The sequence below is a fragment of the Salvelinus namaycush genome, chromosome 13 (assembly GCF_016432855.1).
Source record: "Salvelinus namaycush isolate Seneca chromosome 13, SaNama_1.0, whole genome shotgun sequence".
NCBI lineage: Eukaryota > Metazoa > Chordata > Actinopteri > Salmoniformes > Salmonidae > Salvelinus > Salvelinus namaycush.
In genome coordinates, this window is record NC_052319.1 from 5,908,876 (window position 1) to 5,933,890 (window position 25,015).

The 25,015-nt window shown below is 42.0% G+C and overlaps 1 protein-coding gene across 1 annotated transcript in view; it reads right to left on the bottom strand.

The window, feature by feature from the left end:
- LOC120057734 (collagen alpha-3(VI) chain-like) overlaps positions 1 to 10,645 on the bottom strand; it is a 72,978-nt gene extending 62,333 nt beyond the window's left edge. The window contains exons 1-5 of the mRNA XM_039006215.1: positions 10,135 to 10,645; positions 5,813 to 6,406; positions 4,866 to 5,501; positions 4,571 to 4,698; positions 4,108 to 4,195 (exon numbers count right to left, since the gene is read on the bottom strand). Of these exons, the coding sequence (XP_038862143.1) occupies positions 4,108 to 4,195; positions 4,571 to 4,698; positions 4,866 to 5,501; positions 5,813 to 6,406; positions 10,135 to 10,645 (1,957 nt within the window). The remainder of the gene's footprint in view (positions 1 to 4,107; positions 4,196 to 4,570; positions 4,699 to 4,865; positions 5,502 to 5,812; positions 6,407 to 10,134) is intronic.
- Between the last annotated feature and the right edge of the window lie 14,370 nt (positions 10,646 to 25,015).

Sequence of the window (25,015 nt, forward strand, 5' to 3'; positions counted from 1 at the left end):
AGCCATCCAGTAAAAAAACAACATCCCGTTGTTTGGATTCAGTTTTATCTAGAGATTCATATGAATAAAATGTAATTTGCAGGTAAAATGATAAAGAAAGATCATGTACATGTATATTTGTGACTAGAAAGTGATAGCTACATTTTTCACCAGGCATGCTTAAAATAGTATCATGAATGTACTGAGTAAGACATCCAGCTATTTTCAGCAATAAGGTAGCAACCTGAAATGTGACAGATTAAATGGCTAATGGAGAGAGGTAGAGAAATAACTCCTTACCTACTACAGTTCGTTGATAAACTCTTGGCTGACGAGGGACCCTTTTTACAAGTGACAAAAGCTGCTGTTCAATGCTTTCAAGGTCATCGAACCAAGGGACAGAAAGAGCATAGGAGGGGAAACGAGCTATTATTTGGAGCTCTAATATGTCTGCATTCCTTGTACCAATACAGAATGGTACAATTCTGTCCTGTTTCAAAGCAACAGCAGCACCTCCGACATCATCTTGAGATCTGCCACCACTCAGCAGTATCAGTATCTGAGGGACGCCTTCTTGGCCTCTGCTTCCAGAGGAGGAAGTAAAGACGTTGTCCTTTACGTACTGCAGGGCTGCACCAGTGTTGAGTGGTCTACCCCCTTTGTGCTTTAGGCTTCGGATAGAACTTAGAACACTTTGTTTTTCTGGATATGTGTTCAGTAAGAAATGGGCCTCTGGATTTCTGCTGTACTGTATCACAGAAACTCGATCTTTGTTCTCTCCAACATTGAGGTTTTCCACTACTCTTTGAACAAAGCCAAGCATTGCTGGAAATCCACTCCTAGTATCATCAGACCCATCCAAAAGGAACACTATGTCTCTCTGTGCAGCATCTAATTCAACAAAAGAAAACATTAAATGACCTATTTAATAGTAAAACCATGACAGATACCAGGTCAGGCAGATATGCATTAATACATGCACAAGGACGGCATATCAATAGAATGTAGTAAACACATGGTCAGAAATATTATCCATTATACTGTATATATTTTAACTATGATGACTTTCAGGTCATTACATAGCTCTATAAATATAGCCAAGCCTTGTAACCATGTTCATCAATGCAAGAATACAAAGAAATAGGATGTGAAATTAAAGGGATTTAAATAGGTCTCAAATGACAAAATATTTAAGAAAGTTTGTAGAGCGAGATTTTTCAGTTTTAGGAAAAATATGTCAAGATGTGAAATCAAACTCTCCTTCCATGAAGGAAGACGAAGATTGTATGCTTAAGACAGCGGAGAATCTAAACTAGTGTAAATCAACTAGACAATGATATACTGTATAATTGTTTTTTTAATAATAATTTCCCTCTGACACATTGGTGCGGCTGGCTTCCGGGTTGGATGCGCGCTGTGTTAAGAAGCAGTGTGGCTTGATTGGGTTGTGTTTCGGAGGCTCTCGACCTTCGTCTCTCCCGAGCCCGTATGGGAGTTGTAGCGATGAGACAAGACAGTAACTACTAACAATTGGATACCACGAAATTGGGGAGAAAAAGGGGGAAAAAAAGAAAAAAGAAAGAGCTTAAACTGAAAGGACCAGAAAAGCACAGTTTCCTGATTTTAAACCATCAAGAAAAGCATGACGTTTCTGGAATGTGGAACAAGAAAGCGGGGATTTGGAATTTGTATGCCAATAGAAATGTCTTTGCAAAACAGTAACCCTCCCAGCACCATCTCTGATGTTGTGTTTGTATAATTATGAGTAGGTGTATATTGGACAAAATGGACAAAGGCAAGGATCTCCGGCTGTATGGACAAAAGTTCCCCAAAGACGGGTAGGTTGAAAATAAATCTGGAAGAGTAGGCAATGCTTCGAAGCTCCTCTTGCCTTACATTTTTCATCCCAATGGAAAAAGAAAGATCCCCAAGATGTTTCAGATCAGATGCAGCAGCTGTGACGTCATCATTAGACTCTCCAGCAGTTAACAAAAACTAAATCTGGGGAACCTCTTCCAGATGCCGACTCCCGGACGAGGCAGTGAAAACACTGTCCCTAACAAACTGAAGAGCTGCTCCAGTGTTGCGGGGTCATCCTCCTTTATGCCTTTGGCTTCTAACAGCGTAGATGACAGTCCTTTTGGTTTTGTGAGCTTTAAGGTGGAAGTATTGCAGAGCCTCGTCTCTGCATTGCACAACAGCAACTCGAACATTGTCCCCGTCAATGTCAAGTTCATTGGCCATTCTTCGTATAAACTCTCTAATGGCAGGCAATCCATTTCTGGAGTCAACGAGAACACTATATCCCTTTTGCTGCTCTCTGTATCAACTTAGTAGTGAAGATAGATAAAAATGGAATACATTGACTAACAAATATAATATAGAAAAGGCATGTAGGCCGTCATTGTGAGTAAGAATTTGTTCTTAACTGACTTGCCTAGTTAAATAAAGTTTCAAAAAAATTAAAAAGGCATGTAAATGTAAAAAAAAAATGAAACATTGTTAGGAATGTTTGAAGCTGAATCGGAACACCAGACATATCAGTGGAAAAATATCACTGACAGAAGAAATGACTGCAAAATTACAGTTGTGGTTAGTTGTCTGTCTCAATACACATTCACATGCATATCTGCAAGGTTGTATGAGAATCTGGAATAGTGTATGCAGGTTTTGGGAGCACTAAACTACTGTTCTGAAAGGTATCATCACAAGCAGAACAACAAGGAACAATCTTTTCAAAAGAAGTTGGCATAGTTTCTCCAGACATGGTTGAGGTAAGAGATAAAGCCTCCCGGGTGGCGCAGTGGTCTAGGGCACTGCATCGCAGTGCTAGCTGCGCCACCAGAGTCTCTGGGTTCGCGCCCAGGCTGGGCTGGGTTCGCGCCCAGGCTCTGTCGCAGCCGGCCGCAACCGGGAGGTCCGTGGGGTGACGCACAATTGGCATAGCGTCGTCCGGGTTAGGGAGGGTTTGGCCGGTAGGGATATCCTTGTCTCAGTATGTAAAAATGTAATAAAATGTATGCACTCTACTGTAAGTCGCTCTGGATAAGAGCGTATGCTAAATGACGTAAATGTAAATAAAGAGTGAGAACAGAGTGAAATGGGGGGAAATTGTTTTGGTTTAAGAGAATAAAAAGCCAATAAATACTCTGAATAAAGGGATTTTAAAATACAATTTTTTCAATCATGCAACGAAATACTAGCATCTTTCACCAAAATGCATAACATGTATCGACATAGCAGGAAATACTCTACTGAGACTATGTTTACCAAAGGCTTAGGTATCTATGTATTTACAATGCTTCAACTTCAGCATTGTTCCAAAGATAAAGAATATGGTATATATCTTGTATTTAGCATACTCAGATCCAAGCTGAAGTTCTTACCTACTAAATCAGGAATCCCAGGTGTCACAGGAGCTACTGATTCTTCGGTGTCTTTCGACAGGCTTTTAAGCGTAGCAACAAGCTGTGGCTGGATTGTGGGCAGCTCAGAGAACTCGGTGACCTGGTATATGAAACCAGGTTGGAAGGAAATAATTTCCAATTCACGGACATTGGCGTCCCCAACTCCGACCCCCAATGACACAATTTCCAGATCTTTAAGAGCTACAGCAGGGCCCTTAACATCATCTCTGGATTTCTTGCTAGTCAAAAGGATCAGGATCTGGGGCACACCTTCCAGTCGTCTACTGCCAGAGGAGGCAGTAAAGACACGGTGTCTTACAAACTGGAGAGCTGCCCCAGTGTTTAGGCTCCTTCCACCCTTGTGCCTCATTTTACTTACGGCATTAATAATGGCATCCTTTGTTTTGTGAGAGTTCAGATAGAAATTGGCCTCTGGTTTGTCAGCGTACTGAACCACAGAAACTCTGTCTCTGTTCTCCTCCACAGATAGTTTACCCACTATACTTTGAATAAAATCTCGCACTGCTGGGAATCCACTCCTTGTGCCATCAGAACCATCCAGCAGGAATACAATATCTCTTTTCACAGCATCAGTATGAACTGAGATAGCATGAGAATGAACCAAGGCTAAGACACAACAAACAAGGCACGTTTAGAAGAAAAACACATCACAGCACAAAGAGCATCATCAATACAGAACATGACAAAAACTTTTGCTTACCTTGGTCCAGAATGACCTTCAGCTCTTCCTTGGGAAGGCTCACATAGCTATTGAGCCTTTGTTGTACCATATTGAGCTGGCTGAATTCCTTCACATTAAAAGCAAAGGATGGGTTGTGAGAAATGGCCTCGATTTGCTTAGGGTCTGCATCCTTGACACCAACGCCAAACGGTACCACTCCATCGGTCTTTAAAGCGCTAGCAGATTCCTTCACGCTATCCTTTGACTTGCCTCCGGTCAAAACTATCAAAAACTGGGGGACATTTTGGGCCGCACGGCTACCATGAACCGGGGACAGGATAGTGTCCTTCATGAATTTCAAGGCCATTCCGGTGTTTAGACTCCTTCCACCGGCCAGTCTTAGATCATTAACGGCCCTTAACACTTCATCCCTATCCTTATATGTATTCAGGTAGAAGTTGGGAGCTGGCCTCTCACTATGTTGGACAACTGAAATCCGTACTCTATCTTGTCCAATATCAAGAGGCTCAATGACTTTGATGATAAAGTCCCGGATGTAGGGGAAATCTGCTCGGACATTATCTGAGCCGTCAATCAGGAATGCAACATCCCTCTCGCCTCCAACAACTGCTGTAAGAAAAGAGGAAAGGGAACAAGACCTTCAGGTTTGTCAGTCAATGGCATTATTCTGCAGTTTGTTCTATATCTTTCATAACATTTTAAATGTTTACATATTTAATATCCACTGTTAAATCCAAAATGTACTGATAAAAGCTAAAATACAACATAAAGCTCACCAGGTTCCGTGGTTATTTGGATGTCTGTTACTGAGATGTCTGTGTCGCCGACCACAGTAATCAAAGGAGTCATGATCTGTTCAACAACACTTGGTAGGCCAGAAAATCTGCTTTCATGGTAAGCCAAGTTTGGGACGAAAGCGACCGTCTTCAAGTAGGCCTCATCTGCCTGGCCGGCACTGACTGTGAAGGTCAGTACACCTGCCACGGCCACTTTGTCTGCAATCTTTTTCACCTCATCCTGGGATGGGCCTCCAGTGATCAGGAGAAGCACCTGTTGGACACCCTGCCTCTTACGTGACCCAGTCGAGGCCTGGAACATGTTGGTAAGGGCATAATCCATAGCCGCTCCAGTGTTCAAAGCAGACCCTCCCATTAGCCTGAGCTGACCAACTTTAGCCAGCACATCTTGCTTTGTGTTGTGCGTGTTCAGGTAGAATTCGATCTTTGGGTTCTCTGCAAACTGCATAAGGCCAATGCGCACCCTGTCGGGCCGCACGTCCAGCAGGTTTACCACGCCGACAATGAAATCCCGCACATATGGAAGATTGGCGCCCCCAATGTAGCTAGAGCCATCCACCATAAAGACGATGTCTCTGACTACTCTCTGGGTCTGCACTGTTGTAATTTCAACCACTGGGGAAAAAAACAGGGGAGAAAAAAACTATCATTACATCTATTCTAATATTCAAGTACAAATATTAGATGTCAATGATTTTGAATAAAGCCCTATGTGAGGGGAGTTCCTAACTAATCAGTGACCTTAATTGATCAATCAAATACAATGGAGGAGTGAAAAACTGCAGAATCTCGGCCCTCCATGGAATGAGTTTAACACCTGTGCCTTTTGGAGTCTTGGGGTAAGAAAATGCCACCTTACATGTGAGGTATACATTTTATGTTAATAGCTAGTATGAATCATAATAACAATAGGAGAGGAGCATTACCTGGCTCTGTGGGTCCTTCAGTCACCACAACCCCAGATAGAGTGGAGAGGAGAGAGACAATCATCCCTGGGTTGCGAAGCAATATGGGGAAGTCCTGCAGCATGAACACCAAACTCTCATCAAAGGCAATCTGCTTCAGCTCCTGCTCATCGGCAGTCTTGGAGCCGGCAGCCAGGGTCAGAACCCCCATGCGCTGCAGTGCCTTAGCAGCCTGCCCCACACTGTCACTGGACTTTTTACTGGTCATCAACAGCACCAGCTGGGGCACACCCTGCTGAATACGACTCCCTTTGTCAGCCCTCAGCATGTTGGTCCTCACAAAGTCCAGGGCCACCCCAATGTTCACCACTTGTCCCGGTCTTGGCTTGAGTCTTCCCAGAGCCGCATTCAGGTCCTCCTTGGATCCATATGTGTTCAGGTCTATCTCAAGCCTGGCAGCATTGCTGAACTGGGCCACACCTACTTGCACTTGGTCCGGTCCGATTGGCATGGTGTCAACAAACCTTTTGATAAACTCACGAAGAGAGTTGATCGTTGTGGCACCCATAGTGCTGTCAATGAGAAAAATGATGTCCCTTTTTCCCACTTCCAAGGCTGAAAGAGAAAATACAATTACACATGTTAGAGAAAGCTTTGATAAAAGCTAACTATTATTAGCTAAATAAAGCTAATACAGCTGTGATACTCCCTTAATGGTAGCCTAAGTACAGATGCAATTAATTAATTAAGGCCATAGTTAACATGAATGAATGCATTCACAAAGCATGCCATGTTTAAGAAAGGCACAAAAAAATGGTTTGTTAGAATTCATGTTAGTAAAGGTGTAACATCTGGAGAAGTATGAATTGCTGCAAATTGTGCAAACATAGCTGAACAGCATTCTGGGAATTACAGAATGGTACCATTTTGGAGGTGTTCTAGATTCATTTTATGTTGTGCTACCAGTGGTGTAAAGTACTTAAGTAAAACCTATTTGAAGTCGTTTTTTGGGATATCTGTACTTTACTGTTCATATTTTTTACAAATTTACTTCAGTACAGTCCTAAAGAAAATAATGTACTTTTTATGCAATAACATTTTTCTTGACACCCAAAAGTACTCGTTAAATTTTAAATGGTTAGTATGACAGGAAAATTGTCCAATTCACTCACTTACCAAAATAAAATCCCTGGTCATCCCTACTGCCTCTGATCTGGTGGACTCACTAAACACAAATGCTCGTTTGTAAGAGTGTTGGAGCTTGCTCCTGGCTATCCAGGAGAAAATTGGGCCTTCTGGCTTGCTTACTACAAGTAATTACAAATGATTTATACTTTTACTTTTGAAAGTATATATTTTAGCAATTACATTTACTTTTAAAACTTAAGTATATTTAAAACCAAATATTTTTTTACTTTTAGTCAAGTAGTATTTTACTGGGTGACTTTCACTTTTACTTGAGTCATTTTCTATTAAGGTATCTTAACTTTTACTAAAGTATGACAATTGGGTACTTTTTCCACCAGTGTATGAAACTAGTTTAGGGGAAGAGTGTAATTGTGTAATACTAATAAAATTTGCAGTAGATCTGTACTTTCGCAAAGGTTTTTTAATGTTGACTGTACTATACTGACTCTGTTTTACAAATCTTTCATTGAGAGCATTTACCATTTTTGTGTAATGTTTGTTGGTTTGGCAATGCCACCGTCAGACAGAAAAATATGCTGAGATTCAAACAGACAGGCTTGGATGAGATCTTTAAGGTCAGGCTCCCCATCAAGGCTCACAAAATAATTTTAGACCCAACTCACCCCCTGTACCTGGACTGAAATACTCCACTCTGGGTTTAGGTATAGGGCACCCCCCCAGCAGGAAAAACAGAATTAGACAATAATTTTTGTCAGGTGTCATATCTCTCCTAAAGAGCTCGGGCTAATGTTCCTATCCACCCAGTAAGGCCATCAGGGAAGTCTCTTTCATTGGTATACAATATACTGTATGTAACTGTTATGAATTTTGTATTGTCAATTTGTTCTCTACAGTATATTAACACCACGTTTAACATGTACATGATACTGCAACAACATTTCCCCATGGGGACAATAAAGTCAGTAAAGTAAAGATCTAGTTAACCGAATACGCGGACATCTACTGTATATCCAAGTGGGACAGCAAGCTTATCTAACCAGCTACAGTAACTAAACTATACCAAACCTCATGTTGCTTTTTTGTAGGTCAGCTAGTTTGATTACACATGATCTAAATAGCCAAATTGGCTAAACTGCGGTATTTCAGTATTCAGTTAAAACTAAGTTTTGTAATGCTTGTGCACTTGTTAGGTTTGTTTTTTATTGTCAATCTGGCTTAAGTTAGAAATCAAGTCAAGATGCTAACCTATCTGTCTTTTGTCATAACTTTCATTACAATGCATTGTCCTATTTGTGAAATGTTATCTACCACTATTTCAATATAAAATTAGATCAATATATTCAATTGAGATAAATAAGGAGTGTACCCTCAAACCCCGGATGTCAAGCACCTGCTGTCTCACAATTACATATATACGGCAGCCCCCTAAATTACTCTTCTTATCAACAGTCTATGCAAAAAGTTTGATTGTCTTCTCAGGAATTCAGTCTTCTCTGTGTTGATCTTACCAACCCCCTTTTCTCACCTCTGAGAAGCAGTTACATTCTGTAGGTCTGATATCTGATTGGAGATGAACTTTATAGTAATGCTATTGGTCAATAACTCAGATTTTGAATCCAAACAACTCAGATGATTATAAAAGGCTCTTAAAGTAATTGTTATTTCGCTTATGTTCCTGACCTGCTGTGGTGAGATTCTTTTTGTTTTTCTTTCTTTCCTCCAATGAACTATTGGCCATGGCACAAGCCATGGTTTCTTTGTCTCTGTCTCTCTCTTTCTGTGATAATGCTTGGAATAATGCCTTGTACAGTGGCTTGCAAAAGTATTCAGCACCCTTGGTATTTTTCCTATTTTGTTGTATTACAACCTGGAATTAAAATTGATTTTTGGGGGGTTTGTATCATTTGATATTATATTTTAACAGGTTTTGTGAATATAATGTTTAATATATTTCCTTTAACATCCTGTGTTGTGTGTTTATCCTGTTACCATTTCATATGTTCTGGACTATTTTGATTAAGGACTAAAAGCAGTAGTCTGAAAAACAATAGATCCGCTCTGTCCTGTATTTCTATGTTATTCCAATGCTTATCCTTAAATTTCATTTTTTGCGTCTTTTTACTTTTGGTTTTATAAACCAGCTATAAACAGCTGTAAATGTGATATTTTTAGATGTTACAATGATTCCCTACACTGTATATTAATTGTTTGGTCAGAAACTGAAATCAGGCGAACATTTTATAATTTTAGTAACCAGGAAATGGCGGAGCTATGTCTACATATTGGGTCTTTAAATTACTATTTGTTGTGTTGCCATTTGTGGCCTTGAGCAAAGCATAAGCAACGGGTAGCTAACGCTTTGAGGCTGCCCCTTTGGTGTGTCAGGGGGTTAGGTACTGCGTATACACGTTTCCATTTTACGAATGAACAAACTTAAAAGCTATTCTAAGGGACTTAAATTTTTCTTGAATAATGTTGAATAAAGTGTTATTGCAACACTCATACAGGTAAGGTGTCATGACAGCATTACGTATACCCCCTTCAAGAAGATCAAGGCCAAGAAAATCATCAAGACCTCAGCCACCCTGCTACCATCTAGAAGACGGAGATTGTACATATGCATCAAAGCTGGGCCCGAGAGACTGATAAACAGTCATCACTAGCTGGCCTCCACCCAGTACCCTGCCCTGAACCTTAGAAACTGTCACTAGCCGGATACCACCTGGTACTATACCCTGCACCTTGGAGACTGCTGCCCTATGTACATGGGCATTGAACACTGGTCACTTTAATAATGTTTAAATACTGTTTTACCCACTTTATATGGTATATCTTTTATTCTAGTCATGGCTATTCATATACTGTACATATTTATATTCCGGACTCTGACATCGCTCGTTCTGATATGTTAATTTGTTGTAATTTGTTTTACTTTTGGATTATGTGTGTATTGTTATTGTGTTGCTAGATATTGCCGCACTGTTGGAGCTAGAAACATAAGCATTTTGCTGCACCTGCGATGACATCTGCAAAACCGAGTATGCAACCAACACACTTTGATTTGATTTCATGTAAAGTGTTAGAAATGTATTATTCTTAAAGTACCTAAAGTATGCAGTCAGCTACAAGACACACAAAATAAAAATGTTCCATGAACCCTCAACCCACTCCCACCTTGTATGGAGGTTACCTACCTTCTGTGAATTCATTCTGAACGACAATGGTACGCTGGGCCACCCCGTTAACGTATGGTAGCAGCTGGTCACCCATGCTTGCCACTGCCCTGAAATCGGGGGCCGACAGAACAAAGCTCTTGTCTGTGGCGATAGTCTCCAGCTCGGAGGTGGCCGTGCCGCCGACCACTACGCCAAACGTGATAACTCTTGCTGCCTTAAGGGCCCTGTCACCCGCACTGAAATCGTCATTGGACGGTCCAGCACTGATAACCACCAGAGCTTGGGGCACCCCCTCTTCTGCCCTGCCCCCTGATGCCGGACTCAACAGGCTCTCAGCGACTTTCTCCAAGGCGGCTCCAAGGTTAGCCTCATTGCTGCCTGTGAACTGAATGGCCTTCACTGCATCCAGGACAGCGGCTTTGTTCTCATAGGTATTTAGAAAGAACTGAACCTCGGGGTCCGTGCTGTACAGAGCCACGGCCACCCGAACTGTGTCCCTGCCCACATCAAGGCCCTCAATGACTTTCATAGCCAAATCGCGCACGCGGGGGAAGTTGGCCGCTCCAACATTCTCAGATCCGTCAATTAAGAGTACAAGGTCAGCTGACTCTTGTGCTTAAAAGGGAGAGAGAGATAAAACAGGAAAAAATGCAACGTGAAAGCATTAAAACAGACAAAGAGGGAGAAAGATAATGTGCTGGTACATCATTGAATGTAACATTCATGGTGAACACAATCAATCATTAAAACACATCACAAAAGCACATTATACTGCATGTAGGCTGAACCAAGGAGTGAATACATGTTAACCTTAAGTGATAATGGTTGCAAATTAGTCTGAGGATGACCCTGTAGCTTGCTATATGATACTCCATTAATGTATTTCTTTGCAAAATATGTTGTTTATGATCATTTCCCAAAATGTCTAGGGCAGTGCGGCATCCACAGAACATTACAAAATAGCTCTGAAGCACTGTACTCATTATATACTCAGAATTTCGTAATACTGTCAAAAGGGTCAGTTTCTCCTTTTTATCTGTCTTATATCAGCTTGATTTAATGCACCAAAAATAACCTCCTTCAACTCCATTGAGTTCAGCTACCCCATGCAGACTCATGTTACAGACCTCAGATATATTGGGTACCAGTCATGACCCTGTGGCCCATCCTTGATGCTTAAGAGCCTCTACTGTTAATCAAGAGAATAAATAACTATTCTGTAACATTTGATTGTGCATTGTGCCAAGCTGTTATATTTTACTTGCTCTGTTGATATTACACTACATTTGCCCTGTCAATATTATACTGGATAAAACTAGGCTCTGCTGCAAGTCAAGGATGAGTCCAGGCAGGTTCATTACTGTTTCAAGTGTAGAATATTATGCACATATTTTACACAGTTATGAAGACAGTAACTGATAAAACATAGCCTAAACACAAAAAGAAAAAAACAAGACACACAAGCAGTGGGTGGATGGTCAGCCATCGTTAAAAGCTGCTCTCCGTGATTTGCGAGGCGGTATTGTTAGAGACCATTTGTCACTGCTGTTCATTCACTTTTTCAAAGATCTGAGCCATAAGGGCCTAATATATGGAGATTTGCTCTCAATGAGACAAAAGCAGCTACATGATATTTGTAGAGCAAAGATCATGGACTGAAGGTGTTCTAAATATCTATGTGTATTAGATGATAGAGAGAAAAAGAGAGAGCGACAAAGAGAGAGCGACAAAGAAAGAGATGATTGAAGTTAATACCCTGTTACCGTATAATGTGAATAGATTATTATCCGCCTGTAACAGTCTGCCATGAATGATGAATTGTTTGAAGATCCTACTTGTAACTTTTACATAGTCAATGTTGTCGTAGCAAACTCAAATGTCAAACTAACGGTGATTTGTCTTTACCATATCAAAAAGGCACTGGGTATTCCAAATGACTGAGATGGCTTGTTCTCAGTTCATGCACAAGCTTTATAAATTGGTTGATCTGGCTTGTAAGAGGTATAGCAGCCGCCAGTGCCATCAAAAGCCCTCTTCTGAAAAGTATTAGCAGTGTCAATCACATGCAAACCTGTGTGGTGGTCTTAAAGTATTACAGGCAAATTAAATGTGATGAGAAACAGTGATGTTAATGGGTGCCGGACGGTGGAATGAGGGTTATCGTGTTAAATACCCCTTAATCGTGTTAATACAGCACTCCATCCAGATATGGCCACACATTCGCAGCTGCTTTCTTTTCTAATGATAATGTAGGCATTAGTATGGTAGTGACACAAGCCACCTGTTGGTGCCCGTCACATCTCGAGGCACTCCTTTGGCTTCGACAACCACAGGGGCATCCCCGGCCTGGGTCACTACGCCGCACAAGCCCACCACCACTAAGTCCTGGATTAACCCCCGCAGGGCCAGGAAAGAGTCTACGCTGAACACGTGTGTGTCCTGCAGCGCACTAGCCATCTCCCTGAGTTCCCAGTCCACCGTGTCCTGCACCCCCACCGCAAACACCTTCACACCGGCCAGCCACAGTACCTGCATCTTGGGAGCGACCGTCTGTCAAGACCACCACCACCTGGGTCACGCCCTCGCCTGCACGACTGCCCGCGGGCCTGGGTGAGGATGTCCAGGCCCGTGCGGGTGCCGCCTCCCCAGTAGGCTATGGCCCGGATGTTGGCCAGGGCCCCCAGCGGAGATGGGTACATGATCAGCTGAAACTCGGTTTTGGGGCGAACCACTGTACTGGACGAGGGCAAAGCGCCACCCTCATGCAGACCTTTAACCTTTACAGACACTGTCGGACGTGCTGAAAGTTCTCTTGTCCCATGATCCAGGACGAATCCACTAGAAAGTATATATCGGCGGCCAGCCCTTGTGCGCAATCTTCAAAAGAAGAAACCCGGATTTGAGGACTCTCACCGAGCTGTGAAAGAGGCCAAGTCCAGTAGCATGACTGCAATCACGACCCTGTTAATGTACCATGTAAAATAGGCTATAAACTGGCGCTAAAATATGAAGGCAGTACACCTTAGCTCACCTCACCCGCCAGAAGGCTATCATAAATGAGGCGGAACTGCGAGGCCAGGGATCCAAAACATGACACAGGACTCGAAGGCTACAGTGATTCCTGAGTAGACCTCATGTTGAGCTTTTCTCATTCACACCATGAAAATAGCTTTGACTTCCTGCAGGGAACTAGACAGCTTTGACTGTGTACCCAAACGTTTCTTGTTTCAAGAAAGGGGGAACCTCAACCCATACATATCAATCCAACTCCAGTTTAACAGCTCAGAAATATCATCATTGTTATTCCACATTTTTTCTCAAATGCCTAACATTTTGGCCAATTGACTCATTTGTGCTGAAAATAACAAGGACCATCCTCAACAGCACTTGCACAGATCCACCGATTTATCCCTAACACGAATAGTCACAGTTACAAACGAGGCTTCCAGGTGCTACTAAGATCAATGGGTGTGTGAAGTGATAGGGGCCTAAGACAGGGCAACACAAGTTGAACTGAGAATAGAAACCTAGCCAAGCTTACCTTCCTCTTGAGCGTCAAGTTTGGGCAGCAGTCCTGCAAACAGTACGCCCAGAAGAGCGCACAGCGGTAACATCCGGTGTTTCATCTTCTACCCAGCACCAAAAAGAACACCTGCAAATGAAATAGAACAGGAAATGTCATGGAAGGTTGGTGTTCTTTTCAGCATCACAGCAGGTAACAGTCTCTATGGCAGGTATAATTGAAGAAAAAAATGACATCATAGTAGGTAAAGTAATGTTGCATTTTTGTGAAGTAGGCTTAAATGTGTCTGTTTCCCTTTAACATTGCCATCATCAATGCTTTATAATCTGAGTATTAATTATTTACATACAATACAACATAATAATCCATCAACATCGTCAAATGAGCATATTTTTCAAAATAGAAAAACTTCCAAGACTGAGTTTTTGTCATTCTGACAGGGACATTATGAAGCTCTGTGAACACCTAGCGGAAGCCTAAATTAAGTTGTTGCTTTTGGTTGCCTCCCTGTTCCACGGTCATCACACGGTGAAAGCAAATTCCTAATGTCAACAACATATTTACAGTTATGTTTTACTCTTCAACACACCATTGGAGAAAAAAATACCTCATACAACCATCACATGGAACTATGTGTAGAAATATGGGATCCACTGCTACCACGACGTCAGCTAGGACTAGCCAAGCCTGCAAAGCTGTCTAACAAAGGGGTTTTCAATGTGTTTCTCCCTTATCCACATCAACAACAGGCACTTGCCAGCAAATGCCTCCAGTTAAGGGTTCAAAACAACAGCCACACTCCGGGTAGTTTATGTCTCTCTTAGAGTGCTATTATTGGTGGCTCATTTCTGTCTGTCCAAATAAGTAGCAGCATAGGTGATATTGAGCTCGAACTGGAGCTAGAACTTGGACTTGAAGAGCCTAATGGCATGATCAAAACCACCTGTTCAAACAGCCATTGCTAATTATCTACTGTTGGCGAGGAGCATATTTTCCATCTTATAAAAGTTGTGTTCTTAGGAAGGTTGTTGGACTGGAAAGTCCAGTTTCACTGTGTTTTTTTTTTGTTCTATATTTAGTCCAGCTTCCCCTTATTGTGATGTTAAGTATCGTCGAGGGAAATTAAAAAGTCCCGAGAAAGATCGAACAGACCAACGTTGTTCCAATCAAATGTTCATAGGAAAGAGTGTGTGCAACTGTTGTGGATTTTTTGCCAAAGTAAGATGAAGGCCAAACCCAGAAAGAGTTTCAGATAGACTACACAATAAAGCCTTGTTCACATTGGCAGTTTGAAGTGACTCATCCCATTTTTTTGCAAACTCGAAATAGAATTTCTTATTTTTCCTGCAGCATGAACAGCCAAAAAAGCACACGGAATCGGATATTCCAAGCCACAATTCAAAACATGAACATTGGTTCCTACCCTGTCATAACTCCTACCTGGCTTTTTCATCTGTTGTCATGCCAAACAACGCCAACCATAGAGTTTGAATAATCATTCTATACTATGATTCCTATATCGCAAATCAAATCACAATAAGATTTGTTGTCCATATCATGCAGCCCGACTAACAACCTAATAACTTTACCAGTATATGCAAACGTTTGGTGGCACATAAATAAAGGAAAAGTGGTATCTTCTTCTGGAGAATAAGTATGATTCATATAGGCCAAAATGTAGGCTATACATAAAAAAATATATATACACATATTATGTGTGCTCCTAACTTTTCTAAGTTAGGCGCACCAGTGCTACCAATTAAAATTGTTCATTTAGAGCCCCGAAAACAGATATAGTATCTGAAATGATTTCAAATAGAATTTAAACCCAGGTCTGCATTCTTGTAGACCTTCATGGAAATGCCATGACTGAAGGGCATACGCCAAATTGGCTGAGCTCAGGTATTTATTGGATCTCTGAAAATGTTTACAAAAACAGTCATCAAATGCCTTGTACGCTGCTGACCAAGCTGAGATTCACAGTCTCAAACAAGTCGCACACACACACACACACACACACACACACACACACACACACACACACACACACACACACACACACACACACACACACACACACACACACACACACACACACACACACACACACACACACACACCAGTGCAGCATCACTAGATCCCCATAAAGCAGTGGGTAACTTGCCGGAGCACTTCCCCGTCATGGTCCCATTTTAGCACCATTCACACAGAGCTGCTGTTGTAGACCCATTAATGTACACAGAGTTCAAATGTAATAGTAAGCCTGCATAGATACTGTATGGTGGAAACCTTAGCACACTATGGAACTTCTGTCGATAATGTCATGCTGCGGACATTTCCGTGCAGAAAGAGCTAAATACAGCACCATGTGCTGACTACGCTGTTTTCTGCGTGGTACAATGCCCAACCTCAGCTCTCTTTCACTTTAAAATCCCACCATAAACCCATATTTACAATTCCAACTGGCAACTGAGCTGTTCGGCAATGAGGAATTTTCTTGCACAGACAAATAAACGCTGTCACCAAGGGAAAGGGGACAAAAAATAATAATATCTTTGGCTGGCATACATGGCCCATGACTGGGAAGGTATCCACTATTAACATCATGATGAAGGTGAGCGTAGCCATATGCCCATAGTTGAGCCCCAGGCTAGTTCATTTTACGGTCTAAGTGCCCTCACACAGTGCTCTGGCAGCTACTCCAGCCAACTCACAGCTGAAGCCAGCTCAATGACGTACAGATTATGGTGAGGAAAGTGTGTGTGATGATATAAAGAACAATTGAAAGTTAATGGAGAAGAAGGGAAAATAGGGAAGTTACACGCTAATGGGTAAGATTCTGGTGAAAATGAAAATGCGTACAGTATCATGGGATCAAATGTGACATGTTTTCCTCACCCTCGGATCTATTCGTATAGATAAGTAATTTAAAGAGTAACTTTAATTTTTTAGGCTTAGTTATAGTGAAACACGTCAATTCTGGTCTTTATTTTGCCAGTTCGTTGCAACAGCCTGGTCTTATAGAATATACGTAATATAGTAAATGTTTTTTATTATTATTTTTTTTTTTTACCTTTATTTAACTCGGCAATGTAAATCTGGGATACTCAAATTAGTAATGATATGTTACGTTTTGTATGGTTACATAAGAGAGAAGGTTATTAATAAGCAATTGTTGGAAAAATGACTTGTGTCATGCACAAAGTAGATGTCCTAACCGCCAAAACTATAGTTTGTTAACAAGAAATATGTGGAGTGGTTGAAAAAAACGAGATTTAATGACTCCAACCTAAGTGTATGTAAACTTCCGAATTCAACTGTATATTAAATAGATTTATCTGACTTTTTAAAAGGCGAGCATCAGTATGCAGCTTGTAAGTTTTGACAACTGAATGGGAACTTGCCTGCCTGCACGCCCATTTGATCGATGCCAAGTACATTTGATTTACTGTACAACTAAGAGATGTGCTAACTGTAACAGTCATTCAAGTCCAGCAAAACTAGTAAGCGAAGTGATTCACGTTTCTTGCTAGCTAACCAAATGACACCTGCATCTCTAGCTGTACCCACAGAAAAACGATATGGGGGGGAAAAGTCAGCCCCTTATCCAATGACAAAATTCTCCCATAAGCTAGCTAGCTAGCAAGCTAACATTAGGCTCTGTGTTTTTAGCTTGCTAAATAAATAGCTACACGTCTATAGATAAGCTAGCCTATTACTTAGCGACGTTATGACTGACTTGTGATAATTGCCATTGCTAGTTTGATTGTTTTGACATTCCCAGCCTTGGTTACATTCGTCCAGTTTTGTCCAAAATATTGCGTAATTGAAACTGAAACACTGCATCCCAAATGGCTGTAAGAAGCAAACAATGTACCAGGCCAGCTGTGAGTTACAACCCGATAGCAATATTTGTTGGACTACAAAGAAATGTATTGGTGATTTACAGTGCATTCGTAAAGTATTCAGACCCCTTGACTTTTTCCACATTTTGTTACGTTACAGCCTTATTCTAAAACATACTTTTTTTTATCTCATCAATCTACACACAATACCCCATAATGACAAAGCAAAAACAGGATTTTAGATTTTTTTGCAAATGTAGATATTTTTTAAAAACTGAAATATCACATTTACATAAGTATTCACACCCTTTATTCAGTACTTTGTTGAAGCACCTTTGGCAGAGATATTAGCCTTGAGTCTTGGCACACCTGTATTTGGGGAGTTACTCCCATTCTTCTCTGCAGATTCTCTCAAGCTCTGTCAGGTTGGATAGGAAGCGTCACTGCACAGCTATTTTCAGGTCTCTCCATAGATGTTCGATTGGGTTCAAGTCCTGGCTCTGGCTGGGCCACTCAAGGACATTCAGAGACTTGTCCCGAAGCCACTTCTGCATGGTCTTCAATGTATGCTTAGGGTCGCTGTCCTATTGGAAGGTGAATCTTCACCCCAGTCTGAGGTCCTGAGTTCCCTGGAGCAGGTTTTCATCAAGGATCTTCCTGTACTTTGCTACGTTCATCTTTCCTCGATCCTGACTAGTCTCCCAGTCCCCACAGCATGATGCAGCCACCACCATGCTTCACCATAGGGAAGGTGCCAGGTTTTCTCCAGATGTGGTGCTTGGCATTCAGGCCAAAGAGTTCAATCTTGGTTTCATCAGACCAGAGAATATTGTTTCGCATGGTCTGAGAGTACTTCAGGTTCCTTTTGGCAAACTCCAAGCGGGCTGTCATGTGCCTTTTACTGAGGAGTGGCTTCCGTCTGACGACTTTATCATAAGGCCTGATTAGTGGAGTGCTGCAGAGATGGTTGTCCTTCTGGAAGGTTCTCCCATCGACACAGAGGAACTCTGGAGCTCTGTCAGAGTGACCATCGGGTTGTTGGTCACCTCCCTGACCAAGGCCTTTCTCCCCCGATTGCTCAGTTTGGCCATGCGGCCAGCTTTAGGAAGAGTCTTTGTGGTTCCAAACTTCTTCCATTTAAGAATGATGGAGGCCACTGTGTTCTTGGGGACCTTCAATGCTGCATAAATGTTTGGTACCCTTCCCCAGATCTGTGCCTCGACACAATCCTAACTCGGAGCTCTACAGACAATTCCTTCAACCTCAAGGCTTAGTTTTTGCTCTGACATGCACTGTCAACTATGGGACCTTATGTAGAAAGGTGTGTGCCTTTCCAAATCCTGGTGTGTGCCTTTCCAGATCTTCCCCATTAAATGCAATGTATTCACATGAACTTCATGTTTCTTGAATAATGGGTTTTTGCAAACATACGAGATTGACGCGTTTCAATGATACCATGTTGGCCGACACTAAACAGATCCAATAGACAAAGAGATGGAACACATCTCTCTTCCAGTGTGCAAACATCTGTGTGCATAGCACACCCACAAATTATGCTGCAAGGTCAATGTAACGTAGGTTTCACACATAAGCACTACACCAACAGCTCCCCAAACATTATCTTACTGTATAGAACCTACAACTCTAAGAGGGAGCCCTGTCTTTCATCAGGCCTCTCTGCAACAATGAGTCATGAGGTGTACTCCGCTTGCACAACAGAAAACTAACGAGATGAATCGTTTCAGACAGAAATTGAAGGTCAAGAATTGATATTGCTATTTCCCCTATGAAATGTCTTCTTGTGTATTCCATTTCTCAATGTTACCCTCAACTGTGCCAACTAAGAACACTTGAGGTGCGCTCAGTTTGGCTTGAACATTTTATACATTGCAGAACGGTTTATGCTGAACGACACGTTTCCCCAATACGTTCTTGTATGTTCTTAAACAGTCTGAGGTGTGTTTGCACCTGTTTGGTGCGTGTGGCAAGGTGTAGCTTGTTGCAATGAGTGACATATTTAAAGGACAGTGGCCTTCCTGACAGCATTCCCCAACCCATAACTCATCCCCTCCCTGTTTTCTTTCAACTGGTCGTTCAGTACAACACCGTTACCGTTCAATTGAACGTTCCAGAACATAAAAACATACTGAACGCAGCCCTGATGTCTGTCCTCTGAATTAACCAATCCTAGGGCCATATTTGGCCACACTGGCCAAAACGCCCCTTCCACCGCCTGGAAGAATATGATGGGATCAATGATAAAGGTAAAAGAGGACAGGCAGACAAGCGAATTTCACAGAGCTCGTCCCTATTAGCCTGTCTGACAGCAACAGTCCTAATGCGTCAGGCTGGCTGCATTGTAAGTAGGTGATCATCACCAAAAAGGGTGATGTTCTTCGCACATTGTCAAAATCTGGGCCCTTACTCACAAAACGTCTCAGAGTAGGAGAACTGATCTAGAACCAGTCATGCCTTTTAGCGAGCATCCTAGATCAACACTTTAACTCTGAGTTTTTTTGTGAATACGAGGCCTGTCATATGGCCTCTCAAGATTTTGTGATGACTGCAAGGCTTTATGAATTAAATGTTACAATGTAACTCCTTTCTACAGCACATTACCTATTTTTTCATTGGAATACATTTTTATCATCTAATTGGTATTTTATTAGGATCCCCATTAGCTGTTGCAAAAGCAGCAACTACTCTTCCTGGGGTCTACACAAAACATGACATATTACAGAACATAATTAGACATTATTTGACTCCCGAGTGGCGCAGCGGTCTAAGGCACTGCATCTCAGCGCTTGAGGCGCCGCTACAGACACCCTGGTGCGATTCTAGGCTGTATCACAACCGGACGTGATTGGGAGTCCCATAGGGCGGCGCACAATTGGCCCAGCGTCGTCCGGGTTTGGCTGGTGTAGGCCTTCATTGTAAATAAGAATTTGTTATTAACTGACTTGCCTAGATAAATAAAGGTTACATTTAAAATGAATTAGAACAACTCAAGTACAGAGCTGTGTAACAGTATAACTTTAAACCGTCCCCTCGCCCCGACACGGGCGCGAACCAGGGACCCTCTGCACACATCAACAACAGTCACCCACGAAGCGTCGTTACCCATCGCTCCACAAAAGCCGCAGCCCTTGCAGAGCAAGGGGCAACACTACTTCTAGGTTTCAGAGCAAGTGACGTAACTGATTGAAACGCTAGTAGCGCGTACCCGCTAACTAGCTAGCCATTTCACATCCGTTACACTCACCCCCCTTTCAACCTCCTCCTTTTCCGCAGCAACCAGTGATCCGGGTCAACAGCATCAATGTAACAGTATAACTTTAGTCCGTCCCCTCGCCCATACCCGGGCTCGAACCAGGGACCTTCTGCACACATCAACAACGGTCGCCCACGAAGCATCGTTACCCATCGCTCCACAAAGGCCACGGCCCTTGCAGAGCAAGGGGCAACACTACTTCTAGGTTTCAGAGCAAGTGACGTAACTGATTGAAACGCTAGTAGCGCGTACCCGCTAACTAGCTAGCCATTTCACATCCGTTACAGCTGCATCAATTTTAAAATGGCACACGTAGCCTGGAACAACAATCTATAGTTCAACTAGACATTCATCTGGACGTTCATCATTCAAAAGAGTAATGGCAATCAGTTGAAGTGAATCAGGAAGTCGCAAAACTTGGCGAAAATGTTCATTCTGAAATAAATTACCCTGGGGACAACTCTTTCAGGTGTGCCTCATAAAATGACTACAAAACCCATCAAATGTTTAAATGTCGCAGTGTGTAAAAAACAGAGACTTTGCTGGAGAGCATAGAGAAGCAATAATGCTTAGCTAGGCTGATTCACAAAACAACTCCTTCACTAAGAATTTTCCCAATGCTGCTCTGCTAGTGTCTTATAATAAGAGCTTCCCCAAAACGCCTGGCTGTGGGAGTACAACTGTGATGGGAGTACATTTTTGGGAGTGAAACGGGAAAGATTGAGCACTTACAAAAATACTCATGTATAATTTCACTCTTGAGGGTGAGGGTATAGGCTAATGATGCACACCTGGTATTCCCTGACTCTGGATTTCATATGGAAGGACCAAACTCCCACAGTCCATCTGGCTGGGGGTGTGGAAAACGCTCTCTCGTCACACTTTCCACTCTCCCATTCGCTCCAGAGGGTGTGGTTTACAGCTGGGACCGAGCTGAAAACATCTCTACACTCAACCACCACCGATTGGTGGTGCTCAAACGCCAATGCGGGGACACACTTGGCACGCTGGAATCATGAGTCTATGTTGAGCCATTTCTATCACTCAGGAACATATTTATTTCAACAAACAGCGATTGGGGGCCACTTATGCTATGCTAAATGCCCAAATGCTAAAAAGACAATATGCGCATCAACATCAACAATTAAGGAACAAGTGACTCTGGGACACTTTGACATGAGCTTCTTGAAGAACACACATTTCAGTCAGTGCTGCTGTTTTCATGTGCCTGTAGAAAAGGTTAAGCCTTAAATCCCAGGTGTCAAACGCATTCCACAGCCGGCCGAGTGGCTGCAGGTTTTTGCTTCTCCCTTGAACTTGATTTATTACTCAAGGTCACTAATTAGTAAGGAACTCCCCATACCTGTTTGCCTAGGGATCAATTGAAAAGAAAAACCTGCAGACACTAGGGCCTCCATAGAATGAGTTTGACTCCCCTGCCTTAAATGAACGCTACATCGGAATTAATACAAAAACCTGTGCCCCACACGTCTGTGGAGGAGAGCGCGACTGCACCACTTTGTGGAATGCAGTACCTTATATGTTCACAACTCTGGTCAGATAAATGATCTCCACTTGGATCTCACTTTGATGCTGGCATTTAAGGGAGTTTCCACAGTGAGCAAACTACCCCCACAAAACCTAACTAATTTAAAACAAGCACTCAATGCAGAGTTGCAGAGATCATGTATTTTAGATGCAGAAGTGCAGCTTTTTCAGATCCAGTAAAGATAGAGAGCAGACACACGCCTTGTCATCTCTTTGAACTGCTCTCCGCATGTCCTGTGGCATTGCATCGCTAACGCACGCCTACTTCCCCCCTACTGTAACTATGTCTCACCTCTAACTCTTCCACTCCTCTCGCCCTCTAAGTATAGGTATCACTCTGCCTTCAAACACTTGGTGTCTGATATTTATGAGCTTAAAGATAACATGTCAGAAGAAAACTATGATTATGGGCTTGCATGCTCACATTTATGAGATGCCATACCATGGCCAGTTTCAGACACAGACAAGTCCAATTTAATGCTTGAAAATATGCAAAGAAATTAAAACAAAAATAACCTATCAAGTGTTCTTGATCCATTGTGCAAAAGTAAACAACAACTCTCAACTTTCACTACTTTCGAAAAGTACCTTTTAAAACAGTCCGAGAGAATTTAACACTTACCCTGAGCAGAACTATCTTTATTCCACAGTCTTTGGTAAAACAAATTCTGCAAAATGACAAAGGCCTTTAGGTCATTGTCCTCCAGGTATTTCCCCTCTGTGCAGCTGGCTTGTCCAGCTCCTCCCGAAGGAAGGCAGATGAGCGAGGTGGAGATGGGGATGATTGCAGAGGATCGTTATTGGGAACAATGGCACACAATGAAACGAAGCACTCAGAGACAGACTGACACCCTCTCGATCGCTCTGCAGAGGATCTGTGGCTCTGACTAAGGCTGAGACGGGACAAACTCCCAAGCTTCTGGAGCACTGCCACTCCTCTTTTCCTCCTCCCACGTTCTCCAAAGAGAGGGAAAAAAGGGAAAGATTGGGGGGTGGTCTTAAATGAAAACCAGACGCACAGCCCTGTTTGGTCTGGATGGAAGCAGTGGGGAATATGATGTCACAAACCTGGAGTGAGATTCTCTTCTCACCTCCCTCCTTCCGTTTCTTCCTCCGTCTCTAAAGGACCCTTTTTGGATAATCTGGCTATTCAGAGATCTGGATATTTGTTTCAAAAGGTAAAAACAACACAAACAGCGTGAGAGTTGTCACTCTTTACTCTGTTTTTGTTCACGATGTCACAGTTGAGTAAAGTCTGCAAGCAGTTTCAGATAAGTAACTGGCATGTGGTGGTCAGTGGTAGAAAAAAGTATAAATCATTTAAACTTCCTTATATTAAGCAAACAAGACGGAACAATTTTCTAGGTTTTTATTTGTTTATGATAGCCAGGGGTACACTCCAACACTCAGACATTATTTGCAAACAAAGCATTTATTGTTTAGTGAGTCTGCCAGATCAGATCAGAGGCAGTAGGGATGACCAGGGATGTTCTCTTGATAAGTGCGTGAATTGGACCAATTTCCTGTCCTGTTAAGCATTCAAAATGTAACGATTACTTTTGCTTGTCAGGGAAAATGTATGGAGTAAAAAGTACGTTATTTTCTTTAGGAATGTAGTGAAGTAAAAGTTTTCAAAAATGTGGTCGACCGGCTTGATTCGGTCTCGTAGTAAAATTAGAAATTGTGTTTTTTTACAATGCATAAAAGTAGAGACCCAGAGATAGAAAATGGTATACCATACACTACAGTTGAGGAACAATGGGAAAGTAATTATCACTGAAGGTTAATAAACTTGTAACCCCACTTTTGAGAAAAGGGCCCTTGAATATTTTGGTACACCTCCTGGAGAGCTCTTCTTTGTCTACACCCATTCAGCATCATTCACACCCTCTGAATCTTTAGCCCCACCCATCTCTTTAAGCATTCACATGTGAGGCCATGTGCTAAACAGTGGGTACAGCAGTATACAACCAAAGATTAAGACTAAAGGCTAGTTTATACTACGTCTACCGACATGTCTGTATACAGTTGTGACATCATGAACATTCTATTGTCGTCCAAAATAAAACTTGCCGTTTTATAAGTATAACTACAAAAACAACAGGCTGCATGACATCAGCAGCCTGGTAGTCCAAACTAGTATTACTGGTATATTTTAACACCAATAAACCCATCACTTCATAAATGTATTCAGTATACAGTGGGGAGAACAAGTATTTGATACACTGCCGATTTTGCAGGTTTTCCTACTTACAAAGCATGTAGAGGTCTGTAATTTTTATCATATGTACACTTCAACTGTGAGAGACGGAATCTAAAACAAAAATCCAGAAAATCACATTGTATGATTTTTAAGTAATTAATTTGCATTTAAACCAATAAGTAATTATAACGTCATAACGAATCATGCAAAGTTGTATTTGAGAGCAATATATTAGTTAATGTAGAGACATTAGCCAGCTAGATAGCTAGCTTTATGGAAGTTGTGACAAATTCTAATGTTTTAGGGAATCCTGAGAGAACCAGCAAACCAGGCTGTCGTCTTGTGAAACAGTGGATGTAAAGAATCTAGCTTTCTTAGGTAAGGCATTTATTGCAAATTTAATGTACAATTTTGTAAACTTGCCTTGCTGATATTTGCCATGCAATGCAGCTCGAGTAATGTAGCTAGCTAACTATTTTCTTGCTTATTGTGTAGTGGAGGATAAAAAT